This window comes from Pipra filicauda, unplaced genomic scaffold (genome assembly GCF_003945595.2).
Source record: "Pipra filicauda isolate LSUMZ 115617 unplaced genomic scaffold, ASM394559v2 scaffold161_size1661140_pilon, whole genome shotgun sequence".
Lineage (NCBI taxonomy): Eukaryota > Metazoa > Chordata > Aves > Passeriformes > Pipridae > Pipra > Pipra filicauda.
The window spans coordinates 1343115-1361894 of NW_024104118.1; the positions used below are offsets into that span (position 1 = coordinate 1343115).

An 18780-nucleotide genomic window follows, 5' to 3' on the forward strand; every position below is an offset into this window, starting at 1 on the left:
GTGTCGGTGTGTGCGGTGTGACACCCCGGTCCCGGTCCCTGTGCCGTCCGTGCGGTGTGTGCGGTGTGACACCCCGGTCCCGGTCCCTGTACCGTCCGTGCGGTGTGTGCGGTGTGTGCGGTGTGACACCCCGGTCCCGATCCCTGTGCCGTCCGTGCGGTGCCGCCGCCCCGCTGTCCCCGCTCACCCGCGGGGTTCTCGCGCCGGCGCTGCCCATTGGCCGCGGGCCGGGCCAATGAGGCGGCGGGGCGGGGCGCGGCGCTGCTCTCGCGAGATCGGCGCGGAGCGGCCCGACGGAACCATGTTGCGGGCGGCGGCGGCGCAGCGGCTGCGGCGGGCGGTGAGTGCGGGGGCAGCGGGGAGTGCGGGACCCCCGGGCCGCGCCCCGGGCACGCGGGCCGGGGCCCTCCCGCCGGGGCCTTCGCGCCGCCCCTGCCGTGCGGGGCCTGCCCAGTGGGGCAAAGGTGGCGCGGGGCGGAGCGGGGCTGAGCTCCGCCCGCCCGGCAGCGGCGGCCGAGGGGTGTCCGGGGGGCGAGTGCTCGGTGCCACTGGGGCCGGACTCCTCCGCTGGACTCCTCTCCCTCTCCCTGGCTGTTAACAATAAAGTTTCCGAGCGGACGCAGGGTGTTTCGGGAGCCCTCTCCGGCGATCAGGAGTTGCGGGCTGTAGTCCCGGTGGAAAGCTGCCGGAGGCATCAGGGCAGTCGTGAGCCCCCGGGAGTACTCCCTCACATCCACCCGCCAGCGGGGCGAGCCGAGCAACGGGGTGCTTTCCTTACCGCTGGAGAAGACCCCTAAAGGTTGTTACTGCAAACCCTAAACAACACTTGAAAAATATTTGTGGCTCAAGGAGAGGCTTTCTGGGGTACTGAGGGGTTGATACAGCGTTTCTCAGTCACAGCTGTGCAGAAATGTGATTGCTTTAACTATCCCAACCTGTGGACGAAGCTAATGCGAAACACTTGTTGCTTTTCCAGTTTGACAGTCATATGGCTCAGCTGGGAGGAGTGGGGCTTTTGGAGGCCGTTTGCTGCCTGGTGTGTCATTGTGGCTGTGTTACCAAGGTCTAGGTGACCTCAAGGTTAACTGGAGTGGATGATTGATGAAATGTCTCTGAATATCTGCTTGAACTCTTAGCATCCACTGAGAGATACTCCCTCCACTAAAACTGAGTGTAAATAACCCGTGTACACAACTTTAAATCTTGCAAGTTTCTTTTTGAGCTCTCCAAGGCTTTTATAGGTATTGCAGTTATGTAGAGCTCTAAAATAGAAGTTATGGATATATTAAATAGTTTCAGGTAATAAGCATCTCTTATAAGAGCAGCACAGGTAGACTAGGTCAGACGTGACAAAATTAATCAGAAAGTTCTAACTGTTGTAAGCATGGACATCTCGGTTGTTAGGCTGCAGGCTTTGTGGAGCAAAGGTCTTGATGGTCTCTGAAGCTCCCGGGTCATATGGTACTGCTATGTAAATAGTACTTTACTCACATGATCACTGCTCGGTTCAGTTCTGTGTAATGGAAACGTGAGGTCAGCTCCTTGGTTTTCAGCCATACACATTTAAACTCATAACTATAAAATAAAGCCAGTAAAGCACCCTGTGCACCTTCAGTATGTGGGTAACAATGTAGTCTGTGAGAGAAGTGAAACAAATTGCAAGTTTGTTTCACTTTTTGAAAAGTGCAAAGTTTTTCCCTGCTGACGCTGTTCAATGGTCCGTGGAGCCTGGAGAGAAACAGGATGCGAGAGACCTGTGAGGTATGAACAGCAAGGAGAGGTTGGAGTTTTGCATAACTTAAAGATGGGAGGACTGAGGAGAAATGAGACTGCAAGTGCACGAAAATTGGTGCAGGGATGGGAATAAGCCACTTAGGGAGTTCGCTGTCAGTGTTGTCTGTGTTTCAAAATAGCGTTGTTGATTTTTACTAATGGTTTGCAAGGGATATATCTGGAGAAGTTTATTCTGTGTTACATCTTCCTACTGCTGCTTCAATTCCTTTGTAATTTTATGTCTTTATTGTGATTGCAAAATCCTTTTTACAAAGTGGTTTTTTTTTCTTTCTTTTTTTACTTTTTTCCCTTGTTCTTTGCTGCAGTTATAGCTCCTTTTCAGTTCAGGTGCCTTTACTGTTGTTTCTGTAGTTAGTGTTTCCTGAAGTTGTCTCTTAGACCTCTTCTGTAGGCAGATCTGTAGAGAGATTCTAGAAGTACATCCTTTATTGCTGGAGTTCCCTCCTCTCCCTGAACATACCAAAACTTTTTTTTTTTGTTTAAAGTTTTGCAGCTAAAAGACTGTCTCTTACTAGAATTAAGTATTTCTTTCCTTATTAAGCCATTATCTTTAGTAATACCCCAATTCCTAGTTCTTGGAGTCCCCTCCCGGGAACTATGCCCAGTGTTAATGGTTCTCTATGAGATACAGAATTTCTGCTAAGCAGTTTTAAAACTTTATTTCCTGGCCAGTTTGCTTTTACAGCTAAGAAAATCAGCTCTAGAGATACCTTTGTGGGTCCGGCTGTTAGATGCTTTTGCCTTGTGAATGTCTATTCTGGTTTAGTTCCTGAAGCTTCCAGAGGTTCCTCTAAAGAGGTTGGGAGACAAACTGCAGTTTCCCAGGTGAAGTGTCTGGCAGCCTGCTTTGTATCCATGCGTATTTGGAGCATGGGGCCGTGTAGAATTCACCTGCTGCAGCTCCTGCATTTTCTGGATGGCTTTTTGGCTGACCCATCTTGCGTCCCTGTGCTGGCCACACGTGTTACCCACAGGGCTGATTTCCTAATTCTTGTGTTATGAGTGTCCTTGGAGCAGGCTGCAGGCACCTGGCCATGGCTGTTGCTACAAGGCCATCAGTGCTGCCACCAGTCTCACCCAGCAGCAAGCAAAGATCTGCAGCACTTCTCTCAGGGCTTTTCCAGCTGTTCATACATTGTTTTTAGCATGTGAGCGGCAAATCTGTATTTAAGAAGTGCTGGGCATGTGCTGTCCAGGCAACCTGTCCATAGCAGTGCTGAAAGAGCAGCCCAGTTCAGTTTGCAGGGGTGTTGTGTGAAGAGCCTTGTGAAGGTGTTGTGGGGTGGTGGGTGGGGACCTGGGGTGTCCGAGGTGTGGCTTTACCTGGGCAGGTGTACTGGGCACGTCCAGATTGCTCAGGTTTTACTGGGACAGTAGCAGTTATTTTGTTGTTATTTTGTCTGAAGCCTAGAAACCCAGATATTATGCTGACATTTTTCATGTTCTGCTTGGAAAATATTACTGAGTTTCTCAGGTGGGGAGCAAAAAGATGCTTTGGAGAAACTTGATAGATTCAGTGAATCCTTTGGTACTTTGCAAGTGGCTTAATTGACCTGTACTGCACATCTAGGTTAATCTCAACAACTTTTAGACATCTGGAAGTCAGAGGCCAGGTTTGCTCTACAGTAAACACTGGGGTGGAGGGGGAAGTTGGGAACTCTGGACGGTTTTCATTCACAAATGTTTATTTTGGTATAAACTGAATCACTGTCCGGAGTTTCCACCAGAGAGGACGTGCAGATGTTTCAGCTGTGGAGGAAGTGTAGGTGCCTGGCTGTGATTTGTATCTAAACCTAGGCAAAATAGACTTCCCAGTTCTACCTGTTGCTGCCACATCATTCTCTGTTGTGCTGCAGGAGCTACTCAGTGGCCCAAGTTTGTAGGATGTTTATCTGTAGCTGATTTCTTTGGATAGCCTGATTTTTCCAGAGCTTGGTTTTCACCAGGAACTTTCTGTGGCACAAGCACTGAGTGCTGTTCCCTCTCAAGGCATTATTTTCAGTGGTTTAATTGGTCTGTGTGTCTTATTTCTTGTGCTTTCTTCCCTTGCTGCCAGCTGGTCAGGTTTATTCTCCACTTTCCTGGTTTATCTGGGCTTCAAAGTAGACATCCTGCCCAAATGCAGAAATTATGTCAGTGAAATAACGGGCTGTTCTCACACATGTGCAACTGGACAAGTAACTTCATCAAAATAACTACCTGTCCTCTTCATTGACTCATGGCAGGTTCTTAGTTTTCAGGACCATATGTGACTGCATGAATTACCCTCTGGTTTCACTGCAGATTCTTTATTATAACCAACAAAAGTCAGTTTGGTTTTTTTAATTGAAAAAATTATTTAATGTGTGTTAGCGTATTAAAATTCAGACTCAGAAAGGAATCTTATTTGTCATCTAGGATTTTTACCCAAGATCTATAATGTGACTTTTGGTTTATTTTAAATCTGGTCTTATCTTTATGTTCAGAAAGTCATGCATAAAGTGACCTTCTGGTATTAATGTTGTGTATATTCCCACAAATATAAAATGTAGGATTATTGGTTTAGAAATAATACCTAATTAGTGCTAATATAATACCTAATATCCAGTCTGCTCAAGCAACATCCATTGCTCTTATTCTTTTTGGCTAAAACCCAATTATTTCTCAGTTTATTCTAGAATAGTTTGACAGAATGATAGAGCTCCTCTGGTGGTGCAGCACTTATTTAGAGAAAAGATGATAATATAGTCAGAAATAAGTGTGTTTAAAATGTATGTGGCTCCCTTTGGAAATTTGAAAACTTCAGGATCTTCCAGGAGGATGGTCCACTTTACCCTGTGACATGAGTATAAATCATTGGAGAAGTGGGCTTTTTGCCACAAAAGCATGGATTTATTCCTCAAATGGTGACTAACATTTCATAACTTTTATTGCAAATGATGTATGAAACATAATCAAAAATACAGTGTCTGATCTATATTGGCAATAAATATTTTGTTACTGGCAATTGGTTTCAAACGAGCTCAGAGTATTTAATCACAGCAAGAAACCTTGAGCATCAAAGATGAAATGCAGAGCACTTTTACAAGAATCCTCATTGTCTTAATGTAAAGGGCAAATCACAATCAGGATTCTGGAAAAACTTCTCTTTGTATTTATATTTTTGCACTGTGATGAGGTTCAGGGAAGCGCCCGGGATTTGCTCTCTCTGTGTGAAGTTGAGCATGGTGCAGACTTTGTGGGGCTGAAGTCCAGATCCAAATTTTAGCCTCTCAGATTTTCTGGAGCTTTTTTTTATTATAAGCTGTAGATAAGTGCATGTTTGGCACGAGAGGAGATGGAATTGGAATGTGTATGTTTAAAAAAGCAGTGTTTGGCTGTGCAGTCTTCAGTGTTGTGTTGGTGTTTGTGCCTCGGTCATATTAATGAATATATTTGGTTTTCCATGTGTTCCATATTACATTGATTGTAACTTGAGTCTTCAGTTAGGCCTTATGGAGGGTAAACAAAGTCTTGAAGAATAATATTCCTGTTCCCATCCCAAATGTTTTTCCTACCCTAGTTATTAGTCTTGGAGGAATAACGCTTTTCTCGTGTTCACCTGAATATTAGAGAGGAAAGTCTGAGTTTAGAATATTCCAGTTGGGTTTCATGGCAATTCTTTGCCTCATTTTTTATCTTTTTTTTTTTTCTTTCATTTTTGCTTTAGAAGTTAAAGTTTGTATGTGGATGGTGAATTGCTCAAAATTATTATTTAAGGACCGTGAAATTGTGGTGGTAGACTACGTGCTCAAGTGTCAAATGTTTTAAAGGAAAAAGGGGAAAAAACAGAACCTGATGTTTGTAAAGATTTCTATTAGTGTGTTTTCAGGCTGTGAGCCCTTACTGCTTGATTATCACGCAACCACTGCGTGCAATTTTGCCTCTACATGTAACTAAATATAAAAGTGGGTTCTGTAGCTAGATTTTGGTTAAAAGCTGTAATAAAACACCACCAGAGAACCACCCTAAAAAAACCAAGTATTTATTTGCAACCCTTGATTTCCTTGTGTCTTAGTCTTGGTGGTCTAATCTTTGTTCTTTAGGGTACTTGGTTAAGTTGCTCAACTGAACTTGAATGTAATGTGTTAAAATGTTTTTCTTTATCTTGTTCAGTATTTTCATGTGGATGTTTTAGTTTAAACACAGCATGTTATAGGTTAGCTGAAACCAAGCAAGTTTATGCATTTTTATTTTTTTTTAACACCTTGTATATTCTCCTTACTTAATAAAAATTCTCCAGAATTAGCCTGTTTGGTTTGCCAGCAGTGCCTCACGGTTTGTAAAGCTGATGAATTTCTGTCAAGCAGAACTGCTCCAAGAACAGTTTTTTATTTCAAAGCTGAGTACCAAACTCCTGTCTCTCTCCCTTCCTTTCAAGGCCTCGGTGCTGCAGAGGTTTCAGAGCACACTGGTCGTAGCCGAGCACAACAATGAGTCTCTCACGCCCATTACGCTCAACTCCATCGCCGCAGCAAAGAAACTGGGAGGGGAAGTGTCTTGTTTAGTAGCTGGTACCAGCTGTGACAAGGTAGGAAATGCTGTTTTCATACTAATGAAGTAAAGAATACAGTGAAACAATACTTGGTCAGCCTGAAAAATAACCTGTAGTGCAGAGGAACTGAGCCAGGAATTGCTAATCTGCCGGAAACGTCCTGCACTTGAACTGCTTCTCTTCTGAGGAGAAAATACGGGTTTAGATTTCATTTCACAGGGGACAGTGTCAGTAACGGCGCTCACGAGCTTGAGCGAGCACATTTTTGTAGGACTGAAGGACAGTTAACTTCTAAAACAAGATTTCTCTGTGAAGTTCGAAAGACAAATATTGCAGTGCTAAGAATTTGGAAAGAAGGTTGCACTTGCTCAAATGGGAACCAGCAGAAGTAAAACAGCACAGTGACAAATTGGGCTTTTGAGCAACTTGCTTTTACTAGTCAACTACTAGTTGCATAGAAAGAGTGTGTCTGCAACCTAAAATTCTGAAATTAATGCTTCTTGACTTTGTCACATATCTCACGTACCAAAAAAGTTCCTTGTATGTCGGCTGTGTATTGTTAGTGTGATTTTTTTCTGTGCAAAATTTAGAGACAATGGGGTTAGTACGTTAGTGGCACTTTTATTCCAGCAGGATTTACTCTTGTGTGAGCAGTGGAGGTACAGAAAACTATGCCTGATATTTTACATACTGTTTACGAACTGTTATTTTGAAAGCAACAGGTAGTATCTCATGAAGGAGGCACACTTAGGGCAGCTAATTCACTAAGAGGTGGAGAAACCTCAGTGGCTACTCAGGTGTCCGAGGTGGAGACAAAGCAAATATTTGTCTAAATCAAGAAAATTAAAAAAAAAACATTGCCCGAAAAATCTGTCTTTAATTTTCCTTGTTCTCTGGCACTTGCACAGTAGAAAAATGATTGTGAATGTTTTGTTTGGTTGGGTTTTTTTAATGCTAAGTATATGGTGTCTGTTTGGCAAGGTATGTCATGCTGGGAAAAAGTATTTTACAAAAAATGAAGGTCTGTTTTTTTTTTTTAAGAGCCAGTGACTCAAAGGGATGTTCTGCAGCAGCTATGAGGGAGTTCTTCTCTATTTATTTCCTTTTGTTAATTTTTGAGGGTAAACTGATACTCATCAAACTCAGTAAAACTACCCTGGTTCTGGGACAATGCATGTGGTCTCCAGACCTTGCTGTCAGTCCTCTTCTCTCTGATCTGTAATAACCCTTTTATCATTTAAACTTCACTTGTGCTAATTTAAAGGAAAAAAAATGCATAAATATAAATTGAAAATACACATCATGTCAGGGGGCAAAAAGTCAGATGCAAATACGGGATTGCTCCTAAAATTTGGACAAAGATCATAACATTGCTGTACATTTGTATTTGCTTGTGTGGTAGATTTTAAAAGAAAGTAGGATTGGTTTCTTGCTGCTTACATTGGAATACTGAGCAATAATCCTCACTCGTGACTGTTATCGGCTGCAGTAATAACTGAGGAGATCAGTGTGTGATCCTGAAGGCAGGAGACGAGCTTTCCTCTGGTTGATTTGCTTTGTAGTTTTCTTATTCACAAGTCCATTTGCATTATCCCATAAGGCACTATGCTGTGAGTTAGAAGAGCTATATTTTATTCCATCAGGTTCGTTCTGATTTTGAAATTCATGTACTTCAGGTTCTGGTTTTAACTAATCTGTAGGCTCTGAGCTCTTTGCCGCGGGGACTCTCCTGTTATTTGTTTGTGGTGCCTATTATAACACAAACTAATAATAATTCACTTGTGATCATAGGTAGCACAAGAAGTCAGCAAAGTGCAGGGTGTTGCAAAAGTTCTCGTGGCTCAGCACGATGTGTACAAGGGATTTCTGGCAGGTGAGAGTTGTTCTGACCTATTAACAAAAGAAATTGTATTTATATTTGTGCTTGAAAAGAAGATAGTTGTAAATTCTGAGCAATATATTTTTATTCTCAGAGGAGCTGACTCCCTTGATTGTGGAAACTCATAAAAAATTTAAGTACACCCACATTTGTGCTGGAGCATCTGCCTTTGGGAAGGTAAGTAGATCAAAGTACATCCAAAAGTTCTTGTAGAAAAGAGACAGACACTGCTGTAGGTAAGAGTGTGAATCAAAGGCGTGAGAGAAGTCAGCCATGGACACTTCTGAGTCTGCAAACAGTGTTACAGCAGTTCATTTAAGAGGTCATTAGTTAGAAACACTGAGTGATGTTTGATTTTTATTATGGGCTGATGTGGACAAAAGAACAGCGTAGAAGAAATATTCCGTGGTAACAATATAGGACTGTGTACAAGAGGCAAAATAGGTTGTGATCTGAGAGCATGAAAATTGTAAAGAAAAGCACAGCAAATCAAGATGAAAAATGTATTATTTGCATATTAAAATGAAAGTGTACAGACCTACTGGAAGCAAATTTTTTTTGGAGGGAGAATTGCATCTGCGATCTAAGTCATGTACATTGAAATGTCTGTAAGCGTATATAAATAACACAGATCTAAGTCTCAGCCAAGATGTTTTTTAATGAAAATATGATTTTTCAAAACTTGTTTTCTCAAGGAATATGTTTCTAAGTGCTAACAATCTGGGCACCATCGTGGTGCAGCAAATTAGGGAGAAAGGGTACTTGAGAAATCCTGCCGCTGTAGGATGAATAATGACATCAGCCTCCCATCTGACTACTTTCACTTCCAATCAATATCAATCTGTATACTTCTATTTTTGCTAAGAGAAATCTTTTATGTACCTTTTTTGCTAAGAGAAATCTTTTATGTGCCTTAAGTCTTAGGGTTTTGAATTTTTTTTTTATATTTGAGCTGTAGTGTCGTAGTAGAAGTTAATAGCTTTTGCTTTAAGGCTTACACTGCCATTTTTGAGTGCTTCGTGTGAGTAAAGATTTCAGAACTGGGCCCCTTTGTGTTGTACCAGATTAGGAGGCAGACAAAGAGCAAGCAATCATCTTGTTATCATTGATTTGTTCATCATTTTTGCTGCTCTTTTTTTTCCTCTTTCCCACTCATAAAGGTGCTAAGTAATGTTAGGTAAATTTTAAAGCAAAAGAATATGTATTTTAATATCAAAAATAAATTTTTGGCTTTTGGGAGAAGAATGTAGGGTTTTTTTCTTACTGCCTCTGGCAACTACCTTCCAAAAATACCTTTTTTTTTTTTTTCTTGAAGTGCTAAGAGCTCAGCAATCCATAATTGTCAATTTTCTGAGTAAATGGCATCTATATTCAGTTTTAAACTATTTGAAGCAAATAAGCCTCCTAATTTAAGATATTGAATTAAGGGTTTACTTACAGTAAGTCTCATAAAACGTCTAATGTTATTACAGTAATGGGATTTTATTTGGCTGCTAAAGCTACATGAGAAGCCCCACGAAAATCTTAGTTCTATGTGTCTTTTTTACTTAAAGACAGCATTATATGAAGTTAAAGCCGGGTCAGCAGGTGTTCTTTTACTGACCATGTATATTTTAGTTAGCATTTGCTCTGCTAATTTTTCATCTCTAACTTCTAGAATCTCATTCCCAGAGTGGCTGGTAAACTTGGTGTTGCCCCTGTTTCTGACATTATTGAAATTAAGTCCCCAGACACTTTTGTGAGAACTATCTATGCAGGTGGGTAATCACAAAAGGTGTGTGGTATTTATGCAATAACAGACCCAATTCTACTAACTTTCCTACATGAGCTTGTTGTTAGAAGCCTGGAAAATGATAGGAATTTTCACTCTACCATCCGAATTGCTGTGGTTCATAAAAAATGAAGCCTGGGGATGGACATGATGCTCCCTGGGTGAGAAAGCAAGTAAGCCCAACAGCTTTGGGACTAGCATGTCAAACCCAGGTCTATCACCTTCATGAATAGAATTTGGTCATATCCTTTGTACATGTTTCTTTGTTAATGCCCTGCTGATCAGATTTTGCAGAGCGTAAGACATGAAGTTAATTGTCCAGCTGTATTTAATAGGACCAGCATTAGTTCTGATTTAAGATACCCCAGGGTTATTTTTTCCAATTATGAAGACATTGAACAAATTATTTATAATATTTAATTGGATTAATTTGCAATTCTTTTTTCACTCTTGTTTCTCTAATGCTTGGCTGACACTGTGTTTCATTTTAGATATGAGCTCATTAGCTTGTGTTTCTTAATTTTACGGTCCAAGACTGTACCACATGTACCAGCATGGTATTACATTTTGAGTTACGTTACCAGAATGTGGGTTTGTGTTGCACTTTTAAGTTGCTTCCCAGTAATTCACAGTTTCAAGATGACTTCGTTTATGAATAGTTTGTTTAGAAAAATGTTGCAGCATTTTTTTTTCTTTTAGTGTTCCCTGCAGCCTGCAGTGTGAAGTATTGTATTATATTATAAGAGAAACACAGTCCCACAGATACTTGGGGGAGGCCTCATTGTCTTCAGTTCTGATGAGTTCATGCAACAGGATAAAAGATCTACTTTGAATTATAGACATCCTTTAAGAATGGCATTTTCAAAGTTGTTTTTTTTGTCCTTTCTGAAATTTAAAAGCTCATCCATAAGAGATGATTTGAATGCTTTGTATCCTTTAAAAATAGAACATTTGTCATTATACTTCTGAAACATGGAGCTAAAAAGTAAATTAAACTATTTGTAATCTGTATTTATTAAGTGCCAGATTTTGGTCACCTAAAACTGCAATTTTGGGTAGTACCTTTGTGGATATTGTTCTAGTACAACAGCTAATGTGTTTTTGATATTAGGTTGTGTTGTTTTGTGGTTTTTTTTAAGCACAATATGTCTGATAATCATCTTTAAATTTTCAATGTGCCTTTTTTGTTAGGAAATATTCTTTGCACTGTGCAGTGTGATGAAGCAGTTAAAGTGTTCACTGTACGAGGAACTTCGTTTGAGGCTGCACCAGCAAGTGGTGGCAGTGCCAGTGTAGAAAAGTGTGAGTATTTGTTCTGGGATTCTGTTGTTTTATGTAATAGTTAGTTTTGCCCACTGCATGGTGATGTTTTGTAGAAGCATCTGTCAAAACAAACTGATTGTTGTAATGTTAGCTTTATACTTTTAGTACAGGTACTTGTGCTGTTTAGTGATGTCTGCTATGGATTATCTGCTCAGTTCCTCCCTTTTCTTTGACTTGAAAAGGAGATTGTCTCTGCTGAAATCTCTGCTTGTTGTGCTCGCTGCTTAAACTTCTGCCACTGTAATCTTGAAACTTCAAGTAAGGACAAGTTACAGCTGTTTGAATAACCAGATTGGTTTTCAAAACAAGACTGAGCAAAAATAAAAGTGGCTGGCTCTCCACAGTTTTGGTTTAATCGTATTGCAATCGAGATGGGTCATTACATCACCAAGCTAAATTAGAAGCAGTTTAAATTGATTTGAGAACACCCAGTTGTTGATCAGTTTTAACTATCTCAGTTTAAATTACTATTTAATGAAGCCAGTGTAGCTTTCATAGTAGAGAGATCCAGTCACAGAATGACAAAGTAGTTGAGGTTGGAAGGGATCTCTAGACATCATCTAGTCCAGCCCCTGCGAGAAGTTGCCTGGGACTGTGTCTAGTCAGGCTTTGAGTATCTCCACATGTGGAGACTTCACAGCCACTCTGGGCAACCTGTTTGATCACTTCTGCTGTTTTTCACTGTGGGCCTTTTTCCTTGTGATGTAGTGCCTGCCTCTGAACCTTCCTGTATTTCCTAATGTCTGTTAATGTTAGAAATCTTACTTCAGATCAGTATATTGCACTGTCAGTGCATCACCTAAGTGACTTCTTTGCCTGTCTGAGTAAAAAGCACAGGTCTTGTGCTGGGTTCCTATCAATGTGTAGCATTTATACAACAGAACTTCATTTCAGTGCAGCTTGTAGTGAACGAGATTTGTACCCAGAGCCACAGAGCAACTACTGACAGTGGTTAAAGCTCGCGGCAGAGTCGGTTGGAGAACGAACTGTGCTTTAAGTTTAAGCTCAGATTTAAAAGGTGGAAAATACCTGCTTTATCATTTTTCTTGTGGGTGTTTTTGTTTATCTGATGAATGCAGTGACCCCTCCACCCCCTGTTGGTCTCTCTGAATGGATTGAGCAGAAGTTGACAAAAAGCGATCGGCCGGAGCTCACCAGTGCAAAAGTGGTGGTGTCAGGGGGTGAGTTAGATAATATGAAAACTGTCTTGTGATGCATTTAAGTACCTCTTCCTAAATAGTATCTGTAGCAGAACGTTGTAATGTGATACATTAAAAAAAAAAATTATGATGTAATTCTGAAATATGCCATAGGGGCCGCTGGGAAGGCACTCAACATGTATGTTTTGTGGGGAGGTAGAACATGAGTTTAACATATGCTGGTTGGCTTTGTAAGAACATTGTCGTATTTGGTGAGTCCCTTTCAAATTTTAGCAATATGAAGTGTTATTAGATTGAAATCTATCATGTTTAAAATTACTGCTAATTATTACAGGCAGTCCAACCATTATTATGCAGTGGCTTTAATGATTTTAAACCCCATTATATTTGTATTCTGCTCTTCGGGTATCGAGTGATGGACTGTGATTTTTACTGTAGGCCTATGGCTAAAATGATTCCTTAGTTATCCCACTACAGAATTTTGTACCTAAAGCCAGCAGAGGGAGCACAAATTAGTTGAAAAAAATGCTGTTTCCCTGATTTTGGAGAATGATGTGGAGGGTGCTGTGTGCCGGAAGGAAACAAGACAGTGGTGTTGGTTTATGCATATAAAATATTAATCACAAAGACAAAAGCTAAATCTCCAAGTATTACATACTGGTTAGTAATGCATCCAAAAATACCCTGTGCAAGCGTGTCTTCGAGTCTTTGCAAACTCAAATATTCCTATGGAAAGTGGGCAGTAAAATAAATATAGGCAATAAACATAACAAAAAATAAACATAGCAAAAAAATAAACATAGGCAATAAGAAAATCTTAAAGCATATTGTGTTCTTCTTTCTTGATCTTTTTTTTGTTCTTAACTTTTAAGGGAGGGGGATGAAGAGTGGTGAAAATTTCAAGTTGTTATATGACCTTGCGGATCAACTGCATGCTGCAGGTAAGCTTGTTTTTCTCTGTTTCTGTTTAACCCTGTTCATTATATTTTAAAATGTCACATTAAAAACAATGTTCACCTTGAGTCTTTTATTTTTATGTATTAAATAAACTCTTAGAATCCTCTTACTTTAGTGACAGATGAAGTTTTGTCAACTGTATTTACATGCCTGTGTAGGCAGCAAAATGCTAAACTGTAATGTTCCCTGTCCTTCTTGAGTCTCCAGAACAGAAGCTTGCAGACAGAAAGTGAAGTTGTCTTAGCTCACTTTGAAGAGCTGATACTTTGTTCATACATCCTTTTATACCACTCCTTTACAGAATCCTGTTCACATTTGTTAGAGTTCGAGTGGCTCTGTCCTTTTGCTGTGCTCTTGTGTGAATAGGAGCAAACCAACCATATACAGTGTTGAGCTAAGTATTTTTATGTAAAGGCTGGGGGAGAAGGAGGAACTGTTTGCTTTAACGTTTCAATTTCATTAATTTTAGCTTTCACAAGTGTATAAATTTATAGTTTTACATGACTAGCTTTGTTTTTAAATTGGTGTCTTCGTTAGCTAAATGTCCATATGGCATTTTCAAGTTTACTTTGATATTTTTCTTTACCATGCCTGACTTCTGAGGTTCACAGCAATTCAAGATGCCACATATGTTCTATTCAAACTTGAAGGAACATTTTGGGAAGGCATTTATGGGAAAATCCTCTCGACAAAGCAACAAGAAAAAATAATGGAAATGTGCCAGACTGAAATCCTTGGGTTTAAATATATGGCCCTTTGGTGCTGGGAGTAAGGATTTCCTGTTGCTTATGAAATGCATTAGCACTCAGTATTTGGAAGTTTTTAGCTAGTGGTATAGAGAGGGATTACCATAAGAGCTTTTAAGAGGGAAGTTTCTAAATACGTGCCCTTAGAGTGTGGGACTCTTCAGTAAAACCCATGTGCTTTTATGGTGATAGAAATTTGGCTCACTAATATTTAAAAAAAAAAAACCATTGGAAATATTTTCTTTCAACTAGTTGGAGCTTCCCGTGCAGCTGTTGACGCTGGCTTTGTTCCTAATGACTTGCAAGTCGGACAGACGGGCAAAATAGTAGCACCAGTAAGTATGGAAATGTCTCTCATAACAGAGCTGTGATGTTTTCTAGTGTGCCTTTTCCTTCAGAGCACGCACTGAGAGGTGAGCTGAGCCTTAGTACTGAGCCTGACAGGAAAATCTGAGTGTGCCCAGCGTGATACTTGCCCACACATTCCCAGAGCGACAGAAGCAAGCTGTGATGGAGATCTCTCCCAGGGGTCAATCAGATGTGTTCTGCCATGGCTCTGCCAAGGATTTTGCACTATGGACTTTTTCACAGTTGCCTGTGCTGAACATTTTCTAGCTTTCTAGCAGCCAGCATTGATATACTAAAAGATGTCGTTGCCAACAGAAACTTGAAATTATATTGATCCAGGGCTTGATCTCTGGCAATTGTGCGTTCTAGGTTTTTACAGGTGATGGTTTTTTAAAAACTTCTAGTAACTGGATGATGGCAGTACAGTCTAAGCAAAATTTTTGTAAGATATGAAAGTGCAAGAAGTTTAAGAGATAAATAATCTGCAGGTTGGCAACCATACTCTAATGAGTGTCTTAATATTGGGTCATAACCTGCTGCACATCTTTTTCTGCTGTTTTTGCATCGTGCTGTCACCGGGAACTGATTTCTGTGTCTTTTTGTATCTGTGCAGGGCTTTCTGTCCTGTAGGGGTCTGACACTACTTTCATTGTTGTTTATGGCCTGAGGAGATGAGAGGAAAGCAGTGGACAGATAAAGCACTTGAGTGTTTGTAAATAAGAAGGTACAGCTGTAGCTCATTGAGTGTGGGGCAGGGTGTGCAGTAGTACGGTCTGAGGTGTGATGATCATGGCCATGAGCAGGGAATTGTGACCAAGGACACGGGCAGGTGTGGCCATCTGTCAGGGGTATTCTGAGCTACAGAGTGCAGTAAAGGTTTAGCCTCTCAGTAAGCACTTTGTGTATGGCAACAGAAGGCACTGAGGAACAACTTTTTACTTGAGACCAGAAAGGAAGAATGAGCTGGAACTTACTAGAGAAACTTTTCATATGTCAACTGCTGCATTAACTGATTTGTAATAATTTAAATAATACTAAAAAGCTGTCCAAAGCCTTGCTAAGATCTGAAAAGTTTTGCCTTTCTATCATTATGAGCTGCAAATTCAAGAAATTCAAACCCTGTCCATTATTTTGCTCGTGATTCATCTGTCAAGATAGAGCAATACTTGGGTATCAAAGACAGGAACCTGTGATTCCTGGAGTCTGTTGTCAGTTCTGCCTACTGTGTTTTCTTGAACAAGATGCTTTGTGCTCCTGATTCCCTCTGTCTTGAATTGTGGATAAGGATGTTTGCTGCTTTTCTCAAAGTCCTCGTCAGAGGCCATCTGAGGATAGCCCTGTGGGGCTGAGTGGAGCTATTTCTAGGCATGCTAATGTAAATAACCTGTAAATCTATATGATAACCAACTTCTACAAAAAACAGCTTCTGAGAAGTAGGCCTATTGATAAGACAAGGTCTACCTGTTTGCAGAGTGTGTCCTTCTACAATATTGATAGCAATATTAAACTCTGTGCAAGGAAATTGTGAGGCTCTGCAGATTATAAATGCAACCCTAACTCTTTCTGCTTACCAGGGTGTAAGCCAAGTGTCATTTAACTGTGTCTGAGGCTGACCATCCTTAGTTCTCCACTACCCAAATATCCATTAATGAGGTGGAGAATACTAATTTGAAGACAGCTCAGCTCTGGTTTATGTGTCTCAAGGCTCAACAATGAACATTCTTTCCAGAGTCAAGGGCATATAAACAATTATGTTGAAACAAAAAAGGCTAGTTTTTGATGAAGATACAATGTCATTTTTTGCCACAGATGGCCCATAGCGACATGTGAAAGTCATGAGAACATACAGCCACAGCACAGGGTCACAGCAGTGTTGCCATTGTCATCTTCTGGAGGCTGTTGGAACAGCCATTAGTCAGGACTGACAAATGAATGTGTCAATAAATGATCCGAACTGGCACAATTGTGTGGTGCTGCATCTGTTTGTCAGCAGGGCTGATGCATTTTTCTCTCATCTCCCTTCTTAACAAATAGTTATTAAACAGTGAGTTCTGCAGAGTGCTGAAAATTATGTGTCCCTTCTTTGAAATCGTTCAGATCTTTCATCGGGATCTTAAAATACGTGCGAGGACAACATACGGTGGGTTAAAAGTATAGAAAATATTATATGTTAACTGTAAGGAAAGTGCAAGTTGAATTGAGACTAAGCCCACAAAGTTGCTGACTAGAACTAATTTTTCAGTGTGCTGGATAGGTATCTTAAATATGAGGCAATTGAAAGCTGCAAATTCTTAATTTAACATTCCTAATTCTACTTCACTGTGTTTTTGGTACTTTAGTGAGAAAATTATTCTGCGCAGTGGAAGATAGAGTTGACTTGGAGGAGTAGAACTGAGCTCTTTTGATCAGATCAGGATGACACTGGCTATTTTAACAGTTCTCAAGGTGCTGCTTTTCTCCTGTATATGCTTGGTACCAGTAGTTCAGGGAGAGCTTGTGATGTTCTGCCTGGAGAATTGCAGAGCAGGTTTGTCCTTTGGTCAGTTATATTTGCTGAGACCCAAGGTTTGTGTGCAGTTTTGGGCTCCAGTTGACACGGTGCCCTTGTGGGTGTGTGGGTTTTAAGCAGGGGAAGAGTCTCAGATATGGAAAACTGTTGTAGTTGGAGACCCAGCTGCTCTCCCGTGCAGCTGCTCCTTCCTGATGGGAAAGTAGCTCAGTGCCTGCTCTTACCCTTCTATTAATAGTCTCTTGCCCGGTCTCAGTGGAGGATTGGAATGCATTGTTTTTAAAGGACTCTGGAATTGGGTCATTTTTGAGCCTGCACAGGGAAAAGGGTTAGTTACAAGCTCAGGAAGAGGGGAGGTGCTTCTGCTGCTTTTTCTGTGTGACTGCTGTGGAGTATTTCTGTGCTCATCACTGGGTAAGAAGAGAATAGTCTAAAAGGTCTGCTTAATTCTTCCACTTGTCTTTGACTGTAGATCTGGGGGAAGGAAGGGTAATTTTCAACATTGGTCCTTCAGTAGTTCTGTGACTGGCTTCAGTTTTTAAGATGCAGCCCAGCCAGTGCATCACAGGACACGAGAACCTCCCAGCCACAGCAGCTTTCCCCAAATCCCCATGTATTAATACAACACACAGAACAGTTAATACTCACAGAACAGTTGGAGTTCATTTTGCTTAAGTGATGGAAGAATGCAGTTAATTAAGGAGTACAGATTTCACCTTCTTTCTGTTTGAGACTTGATTCTACCTCTCTCTTCCAGAATAGCCTTGGATCACTCAGCTTCAAGGTTTTGTTCATGTTGGTAGTTATGCAGATTATTGGGGTTTCTCTGGTAATTTTTCTCTTGTACAATTTTATTCCAGTGAAAGTATTCAGTGTATTATTTTTGCTTCTGTTTGTAGCTTTTTTTACCTATTGATTTCAAGTGATTGCAGCTCCTATTTGAACATTCTGTCTTATGAAAGAGAAGGCTGATTTGTATTATATGATGAGATGGAAGGAAGGAAGTTTTTAGGCATAAGTGGATATATTAAAATATAAAATGTTGCCTTCCTAATGAAAAAAGCTGTTTAGTATATTCAGTGTCTTTAATCAGTGACAACCATTTTAGCATATTTCTTAAAATTAGAAGCCAGTTGTTTTCCACTATTTCTTATATGCAGGTGTTCTGCAGAGAAATGAAATTCAGTTCTTAGATTTTAAGCGCTGTGTGTAGTTTCTGTTTAAGAAAAAAGCCCTTGTAAGGATGCTCAAATTATCTGATTTTGGATGAAAATATCCTTCCCATGAGTGTCTACTATTAAATATTAGTTAAGTATGTCCAGTTAGAAAATACTGAATTCCCTACACAAATCAAGCCTCCCACCACCACCCCAGAGCAACTGCTATTTTTAGATAAGAAATTTAAGATAGTCAGGGGTGTTAGTTTTCACAGTAAAAATCTTTCTAGTTCTCTGTCTCACGTTCACAAAAAAAGAAACAAGAACAAAAAGGAGGACGAGAAGAAAGAAAGTAAAAAATGTTTTTTTAGTTATTTAAAACTTTTGTAAATGGAACATGAATGCTTCACTTATTAGTTCAGTATTAGCTTTCCCAATTATGGTGTAATTAGTGACTTTTCTAACATGCAAAGTAGTAGGTAATCTTTCTCAGGAACTTGTGTAATTTGTCTGATATTTAAGCAAAAAAAGTTCTGATCCAGGTGGGAAATCCTGCACTCTCTGCAATTCCAAGAAGTGCCTGTCTTTGGACACCCGAAATGTTCCCGTGGTTTCCCAGGTTT

The 18780-nt window shown here is 40.4% G+C and overlaps 1 protein-coding gene across 1 annotated transcript in view; it reads left to right on the forward strand.

Annotated features, from left to right (window-relative positions):
• Nucleotides 1–290: 290 nt before the first annotated feature.
• The window catches only part of ETFA (electron transfer flavoprotein subunit alpha), a 29379-nt gene continuing 10889 nt past the window's right edge, over nt 291–18780 (forward strand). Inside the window, exons 1-9 of the mRNA XM_027712186.2 lie at nt 291–340; nt 6194–6343; nt 8099–8180; nt 8281–8363; nt 9844–9943; nt 11149–11259; nt 12360–12461; nt 13313–13381; nt 14396–14478. Coding sequence (XP_027567987.1) covers nt 302–340; nt 6194–6343; nt 8099–8180; nt 8281–8363; nt 9844–9943; nt 11149–11259; nt 12360–12461; nt 13313–13381; nt 14396–14478 — 819 coding nt within the window. The 5' untranslated portion in view covers nt 291–301. The remainder of the gene's footprint in view (nt 341–6193; nt 6344–8098; nt 8181–8280; nt 8364–9843; nt 9944–11148; nt 11260–12359; nt 12462–13312; nt 13382–14395; nt 14479–18780) is intronic.